This window comes from Nicotiana attenuata, unplaced genomic scaffold, assembly GCF_001879085.1.
Source record: "Nicotiana attenuata strain UT unplaced genomic scaffold, NIATTr2, whole genome shotgun sequence".
Lineage (NCBI taxonomy): Eukaryota > Viridiplantae > Streptophyta > Magnoliopsida > Solanales > Solanaceae > Nicotiana > Nicotiana attenuata.
This window is the reverse complement of record NW_017670825.1, coordinates 354951-364062: the sequence shown is the minus strand read 5'-3', so window position 1 is coordinate 364062 and position 9112 is coordinate 354951. Positions and strand designations below refer to the sequence as shown.

Genomic DNA, 9112 nt, shown 5'->3' with positions numbered 1-9112 from the left:
ACACATAAAATACCTTCATCTTCTCTTCTTTCTGGGCAACTGTTTTGTGCAAATTCTAAACTTCCAGCCACGAGTGCACGTGTTTGGAGGTGCTGTGGAACCTTGGGGGGCGACCGGTCTTAACGATTTGCACCTAGTCGGGCCGAAATCGCTTTCAAGGCAGTGGCTTGCCACGACACAGTATTTTTGATTAGTTGTAGTCTTATTTTCTTCTTGTTATTAGTCAATATTATCTACTCATTTTTCTTACATATATATCCGTCTATTATATGTACATATGTGTTCCCATATCGTTCATTTCAAACCCAAACTCGATACCCAAGTAGTATACGTAACCAAGTAAATTTTAATCAAGTATAAAGTACATACCAATTTTATACCTAAACAAAATTGAATAAACAAAAATATACCATGCATTTTGAAAACGAAGTACATACCATTTTTATGCCTTCACACAATTAAAATACATGGTATCTTCTGTTAATTTAATTGTATTTCGGTATAAATTTTTTACGTATTTTATCTTCAAAATACATGGTATATTCTATTTATTTCATTGTGTTTAGGCATAAAAATTTCATTTACTTTGTCTTCAAATATGTGGTATATTCTATTTATTTATTGTGCTCGGTATAAAAATGGTATGTACGTTCTCTTCAACTTAGTTAACATTTAGTTATGTTAGGTATAAAAATGGTATATATGTAGTTTGTTAATAAGTTCTTTGGACCCTGGTCTATCAACTTGATTTACTTTTGAATAGCCAAAAAATTTATTGAAGGCACTTTTTTTACGGCCTGGATTTGGTAGCAATTATGAAGCAGAGTTTATCTATAAAAACTTTTCCACATATGATGAAAGAATAAAGAGAAACCCTAAAGAGAGAAGGTGGTTAAAATATCATGGTATAGCCAGTTTTTACACTGGTCAATGAAAAATAGCCAGCATTTATCAAGTCAATGAAAAATAGTCACTATTTTGCTGCAACAGGGACCGGTCCAGTATAATATACGGGAGTTCTGGTGCATTTGTGTACGAACTGCAGCATATTATGCTGGACCGGTATACTTTGCTAACTCCTGTAAAATTTGCGGGAGACTGGAGCACCAGTGCTCCAAACTCCAGTATATTATACTAGACAATTATACTTGCTGGAACTCCCGTAAAATTTGCGGGAGTTCCAGCATAATTATGCTTGAACTCCCGTAAAATTTGCGGGAGTTCCAGCATAGTTATCCTGGAACTCCCGTAAAATTTACGGGAGTTCAAGCATACTTATGCTGGAACTCCCGTAAAATTTACGGGCGTATTTTTCCGGATTTTGAACAGTGTTTTCGCTCAGATTTAAAGTGGCTAAATTTCGATGACTTTTGAAACTTGGCTATTTTTCAACGACCAGTGGTAAATCTGGCTATTTTTGAATTTCTCCCGAGAAGGTGAGAAACAGACATGATAGAGAATTATGGATGAGAAAGAAATTAAAAGACGAATTTTCAGTCGTTATTTAAAGAAGATAGAGAAAAGATGAAATTTTTCACTTGGTACCTATCCCTTAATTAGTGAATACAGACGTTACAATTTACAACTATGATTGCTATGTTAAAAAAATGTAGCTCAAAGTAACTTTATAAAACAAGAAGATAAGTAGAATAAGAGAAGAAGAGATAACTTTCTCATTTCATCAAATGTTCAAGTGTATTCCATCTCACGTTTCATGCCTCTATTTATACTATTACATATGAAGGTTACAAAATCATTGTCTTAAACATGGCATTAACAATTGAGATCATGGAGGAAGATCATGTGGAGGGGTTATGGAGGTGTGGGAGTTACAATCATAATGGCGATGAGTAGTGGAAGGTAATTTACATCATGGGTGAAAGTAGTGGGAGTAGTAGACAGCCACATTTACTAATATTTTGTAACACTCCCCCTTGGATGTCCAAAAAATAGATAATATGCCTCGTTAAAACCTTACTAAGAAAAAACCCTGTGGGAAAAAATCTTAGTGAAGGAAAAAGAGTACACATATCTCTAATATGCTTTATTTGCTGCCTCATTAAAAACCTTACCAGTAAAACCCAGTAGGACAAAACCTAGGCTAAGGAAAAAAGAGTACAGCGTGTATCTTACTCCCCCTCATGAAAATATCACTTTATTTCTCGAAGACTTCGCATTCCAATCTTCTGTCTCAACTTCTCAAATGTTGAGGTTGGTAAAGCCTTAGTGAACAAATCAGCCAAATTTTCACATGAACGAATCTGTTGAACATTAATTTCACCATTTTGTTGAAGATCATGCGTGAAAAAGAACTTTGGTGAAATATGCTTTGTTCTGTCTCCTTTAATGTATCCTCCTTTCAGTTGAGCAATACAAGCAGCATTGTCTTCATATAGTGTTGTTGGACTATCCTTTTTCACAAGAAAACCACACATTTCCTGAATATGCTGAGTCATTGATCTTAACCAAACACATTCCCGACTAGCTTCATGAATGGCTATTATCTCAGCATGATTTGAAGATGTGGCTGCTATTGTTTGTTTCATTGAACGCCATGATATAGCAGTACCTCCATATGTAAACAAATAGCCTGTTTGAGATCGGGCTTTATGTGGATCAGACAAGTAACCTGCATCGGCATAGCCAATCATTTCTGACTTGAATTCATTAGAATAAAACAATCACATATCTATGGTTCCCCGAAGATATCTAAATATATGCTTAACACCATTCCAATGTCTTCTTGTTGGGGAGGAGCTGAATCTTGTTAATAAGCTCACTGCAAAAGCAATATCTGGTCGAGTATTGTTGGCAAGATACATCAGTGCCCCAATTGCACTAAGATATGGAGTTTCATCACCAACGAGCTCTTCATCATTTTCTTGAGGCCGAAATGGATCTTTATTTATATCAAGCGATCTCACAACCATTGGGGTACTCAATGGATGTGCATTATCCATGTAAAATCGCTTTAAAACCTTTTCAGTATATGTTGATTGATGGACAAAAATTCCATTTGATACATGCTCAATTTGTAGGCCAAGACAAAATTTTGTCTTACCGAGATCTTTCATTTCAAACTCTTTCTTCAAACACTCTATAGCCTTTGGAAGCTCTTTAGAAGTGCCAATGATATTCAAGTCATCAACATACACAGCTATGATGACAAATTCAGATCCAGACCTCTTAATAAAGACACAAGGGCGAATAGAGTCATTTTTGTACCCTTCCTTTAGCAAATACTCGCTAAGGCGATTGTACCACATCCTCCCTTATTGCTTCAATCCGTACAGGATTTCTGAAGCTTTATTGAACAAGTTTCTCTTGAACTTTTATGTACTTCAGGAACTTTAAATCCTTCAGGGATTTTCATAAAAATTTCATTATCCAGTGAGCCATATAAGTAGGCTGTGACAACATCCATCAATCGCATATCAAGCTTTTCATGGACTGCCAGATTTATTAGATACCTGAAGGTAATTGCATCTACCACAGGAGAATATGTCTCCATATAATCAATGCCGGGCCTTTGCGAAAACCCTTGTGCCACAAGTCGTGCTTTATATCATACGACTTCACCTTTCTCATTTCGTTTTCGCACAAAAACCCATTTTTACCCCACTGGCTTGACACCTTCAGGCGATCGGACTATTGGTCCGAAAACTTCACGTTTTTCGAGTGAAGCCAATTCCGCTTGAATTGCATTTTTTCATTTTGGCCAATCATTTCTCTGTCTACATTCATCGACAGATTTTGGCTCAAGATCCTCATCTTGTTGCATTATTTCAATTGCAACATTATATGCAAAATTGTTATTAACCAGAACGTTATTTCGGTTCCACCTTTTTCCTGTAGAGACATAACTTATTGAGATCTCTTCATTTTCATCATTTACAGGTACTAGAACCTCCTGTGAGGTCTTATCAATTGCTATGTCCTTATGTTCCTCTTGAGCAATTGCCTCTATGTTATGATCAACTTGATCATTTGCTCCTTTCCTTTTTCGGGGATTCTTATCCTTGCAACCAATTGGTCTACCACGTTTAAGGCGTGGCCTAGACTCATTTGCATCATCATACTGTCCAGCTGGGACATCAACTCGAATTGGAGCATTTACAGCTGGAATATGCGATTTAGTAACCCGTGGAAGGTTAGTAAATGCATCTGGCAATTGATTTGCAACATTTTGCATATAAATAATCTTTTGAACTTCTTGTTCACATTGATTTGTACGAGGATCCAAATGAGATAGAGATAATACGTTCCAATCTATCTCTTTTTCTAGCTGTTTATTTTCTCCCCCTAATGTTGGAAAAACTGATTCATCAAAATGACAATCAGCAAATCTGGCTGTAAACAAATCTCCTGTCATAGGCTCCAAATATTTAACAATAGAAGGAGATTCATAACCAACATATACTCCCAACCTTCTTTGGGGACCCATCTTTGTGCGTTGTGGTGGAGCAATTGGAACATATACTGCACATCCAAAAATTCTTAGATGGGAAATATTTGGCTCCTGACCAAAAGCCAACTGTAATGGGGAGACTTTATGATAACTGGTTGGCCTTATGCGCACAAGTGCTGCTGCATGCAAAATAGCATGTCCCCACACTGAAAGGGGGAGTTTTGTCCTCATTAGCAATTGTCTAGCTATTAGTTGAAGTCGTTTAATCAATGATTCTGCTAGACCATTTTGAGTATGAACATGAGCAACCGGATGCTCAACTTTTATTCCAGTGGCCATACAATAATCTGTAAATGCCTGAGATGTAAATTCACCAGCATTATCAAGACGAATTGTCTTAATTGCATAATCTGGAAATTGTGCTCTTAACCTTATTATTTGGGCCAACAATCTCGCAAATTCCATATTACGAGCTGACAATAAGCACACATGTGACCATCTTGTAGATGCGTCTATCAAGACCATAAAATACTTGAATGGTCCACATGGAGGGTGTATAGGCCCACATATATCACCCTGTATACGTTCCAGAAATGCAGGGGATTCATCCCAACTTTAGCTGCTGATGGTTTAATAACCAATTTTCCTTGAGAACAAGCAGCACAAGAGAATTCCTTAAATTGAAGAATCTTCTTATTCTTCAATGTGTGCCCATTTGAATTCTCTATTATTCTGCGCATCATGTTAGAACCGGGATGGCCCAACCGGTCATGCCAAATGATGAAATCATTAGAAGTAGTAAACCTTTTGTTTACCATGGCATGTGATTCAACCACACCAATATTTGTGTGGTACAACCCAGAAGAAAATGCGGGTAATTTTTCGTGCACACATTTTTTCCCCGCTTTTATTGTAGTAATATAAAGGTATTCAACCTTTCCTTCGTTAGAGGTCTCAACATGGTAGCCATTTTGGCGAATAACTTTGAAACTCAACAAGTTTCTTTGAGACTTACTACAATACAATGCATTATTAATAGTTAATATCGTTCCTCCAGGTAGTAATAAGGCCGCTCTTCCAAAGCTCTAACTTTGTACTACCAGATATTGTATTAACATAAGCCTTTTTCATAACCAAATAAGAGAAAATTTCTTTTCTCTTAATATTGTATGAGTTGTAGCACTATCCAAAATGCATAAATCTTCATTACTCATCTTGGATCCAATTGAAGACTGGGGAATTTTATATTCTTCATAAAAAAAATAAAAGTACATCATGAGAAATACGGAAAAAACTAACATCACCAACGACAACATAAGACAACTTAAGTACTACTTGAAAATAAAAAACAACTTTAGAACTAGACAAAAAAAAACCACTGAAAATAAAAATAACATAATTGCATTCCCCAGTAAAATGATCAAACTTTAGTTTTGATCTCCAAAGAAGTCTTCAACTTCCAAATGAGTAAGATCATCGAGGACTTGAAAATCATCATCATTCAAAGCAAGATTTGCCTCGGCATTGTCATCATTTTTGTTTGAAGGCCCTGCCTCAAAATCATTTTAAAGGTCAAGTGTGACTCCACTGGGGCATTAGCAGAAGACGCTCCAACATTATTTTTTTTTCTTTTGATGGAGTTTTGACAAAGCCTGACAAAATGCTCAGGTGCACGGCATTCAGTTTTTCGATGACCTTTCATGCCACAGCGGTAGCAGTTACCGCTTTTGCCTCTTGAAGGATTGTTTTGAGAAACCATATTGTTCTCTCGTTTGCCATGACCACCACGATGACGACTATTATATCGTCTCTTACCATTTCCATGCACACATACATTCATATGGCCATGATTATTAATCTGTCTTTTTCCAGACTTATCACGTCTAGTTGTCATATTTGCTTCAGGAAGAGGAGCTGACCCTGTGGGACGGGCTTCATGATTTTTCAGCAAAAGGGTATTATGTTGCTCAGCCACCAGAAGGCATGAGATCAATTCAGAATACTTTTTAAAACCCCTTTCACGGTATTGCTGCTGTAATACCATATTTGAGGCATGAAAAGTCGTAAGAGTCTTTTCCAGCAAATTCTCATCATTCATAACTTCCCCACATAATTTCAATTGGGAAGTTATTCGAAATACAGCAGAGTTATACTCACTTACGGTCTTAAAATCTTGCAACCGTAAGTGCATCCACTCATATCGAGCCCTTGGCAATACCGTAGCCTTAAGGTGATCATACCTTTCCTTCAGGCCAGTCCACAATTCAAGTGGATCTCTCACTGTTAAATATTCAACCTTCAAACCTTCATCCAAATGATGACGAAGGAAAATCATGGCCTTCGCTTTGTCCTGGCTTGATGCCTTATTACCCCGAGTAATGGTGTTACCAAGGCCTTTAGCGGCTAAGTGAATCTCAGCATCGAGAACCCATGATAGGTAATTCTTTCCAGAAATGTCAAGTGCCACAAACTCAAGCTTTGACAAATTCGACATAGTAAAAACTATCAAAGAAGATAACTAATTAGAAATTATTAGGATAATAGCATAAAGAATCTTAAAACTTGACATAATATCAAATTTGTGATCTACATATACACTAAAGTGATAATTCCATAGAAAAGAATACTATGTTTTCTTCTTCAAATTATTAGTATATCTTTGATGTTAACTAGAACAAAATATCTTCTCTCAATTAATTCTATTAACATAAAAATTAGCAACTTTCACATGACAATCATGCAAATAACTTAAAATGAAGAAACATAAAATTCTTTATTTTTACATATATCTAGAGATGTGAGAAATTATAAAACGGCATATTAAAGACACTAATCATGAAATCAAAATATACAACGAAAAAAAAAAACAAAATGAACAAATATACTTGAACAACGAAAAGAGCTCAACTTCGTGCTGATAACGTGTTAAAAAATGTAGCTCAAAGTAACAATATAAAACAAGAAGATAAGTAGAATAAGAGAAGAAGAGATAACTTTCTTATTTCATCAAATGTTCAAGTGTATTCCATCTCACATTTCATGCCTCTATTTATACTATTACATATGAAGGTTACAAAATCATTGTCTTAAACATGGCATTAACAATTGAGATCATGGGGGAAGATCATGGGGAGGGGTTATGGAGGTGTGGGAGTTACAATCATAATGGTGATGAGTAGTGGGAGGTAATTTACATCATGGGTGAAAGTAGTGGGAGTAGTGGACATCCACATTTACTAAATATTTTGTAACAAAAAGTAAATTTTTATTTTTACTTATCACTATTCGCAAAGAGAAAAATAATTTACTTTTCTTGTTTTGTCCTTAGCATTAATTACTCATTCCAAAGGGAAAAGTCTCATAATTGCCTCGTGGTCTTAGAAATGGCTATCCATACCCTCCGTTTGAAAATGAGGTCATGTGTACCCTTGCCGTTAAACAAGTGCTCCACTGGTACCCTTCTCGACTAACAACTCCGTTTTGGGCTCTTTGTTTTTTCTCGAAAAATCCACATCACGACATGTGTCCTCCAAAATCATCCTCAATTTTTTTTACATGCCCCCTCACGTATTTTACCCACCTTTCTTACCCCCTTTACCCTATCCACATCAGACCCTAACAATAGTTCACCACAAAAAATTACCATTCATTAGTAATACGTAGATGATGATTGCGTTGTCCAAGAGCTTAAACTAAGAGGCCAATACTTCAAGGAACGAACTTGCAGGCCTTATCTTATACCTTACCTCAACTAAAAAAGCGAGCAAGTGACAGATTGGGAAAAAAATAGGTAGGCCTTCTGAGCGGTCATTTAGGGGCCTCGTTAGCCAAGGTTCCTTTGTTTCGGGCAAGTCCAATTACAAACAAAAGAGAAGGTCGGTCCCGTCCCACGGGTTAGTGAAGGTGGAAGTCCAAAGCTTAATAAGGTGGAAGGCGAAGCCGAGGCAAGTTCTCAGTCTCAGTGCGACCTTGCTTGGTCAACAAGGGGATCAAAATGAGCGAGTTCTCGTCCCATACTCAAGTCTGACTTAAAATTTATTACCATGTCTAAATTCATTAGTATTCGAAAAATTTAGAAAGTAAAAAAGTAAAACGTAGTATAAAATTTAACTCAATAAAAAAATACTTAATCGACATGTAGATGATGACTGTGTTGTTCTCAATCTTACATTCTTCGACATGGTGAGGAATGGTTTGATAGTACGCTTTGATTATAAAAGCTAAATCCAACACCGCCAACGGTCACCCTTCTCTGCTCAAAACCCCCCATTTACGTCCATTATGTCCGGTTGAATTATATTACATGCAATTTCACTTGCAAATATTTAGGTCTCATTAATTATCAAGATAAAGTAACTCTGCTTCGACAAAAATGAAAGACTAATGAATGATAATTTTTATGGTGAAGTATTGTTAGGGGTCTGATGCGGATGGGGTAAAGGTGGTAAGAAAGGTAAAATAAGTGAGGGGGCATGTAAAAAAAATTGAGGGTGATTTTGGAGGACACGTGTCGTGATGAGGATTTTTAGAGGAAAAACAAAGGTCCCAAAACGAAGCTGTTAGTCGAGAAGGGTACCTGTGGACCACTTGTTTAACGGCAAGGTTACACATGACCTCATTTTCAAATGGAGGGTACAAATAAGCCATTTTGAAGACCACGAGGGTAATTTTGAGCCTTTTCCCCATTCCAAATTATTTTTCAAA

The 9112-nt window shown here is 36.5% G+C and overlaps 1 protein-coding gene across 1 annotated transcript; it reads right to left on the bottom strand.

Annotated features, from left to right (window-relative positions):
* Positions 1–5909: 5909 nt before the first annotated feature.
* LOC109243687 lies at positions 5910–6902 on the bottom strand. The gene has a single exon (XM_019410657.1). It carries the CDS (start codon positions 6900–6902, stop codon positions 5910–5912), a length of 993 nt encoding a protein of 330 aa, XP_019266202.1.
* Between the last annotated feature and the right edge of the window lie 2210 nt (positions 6903–9112).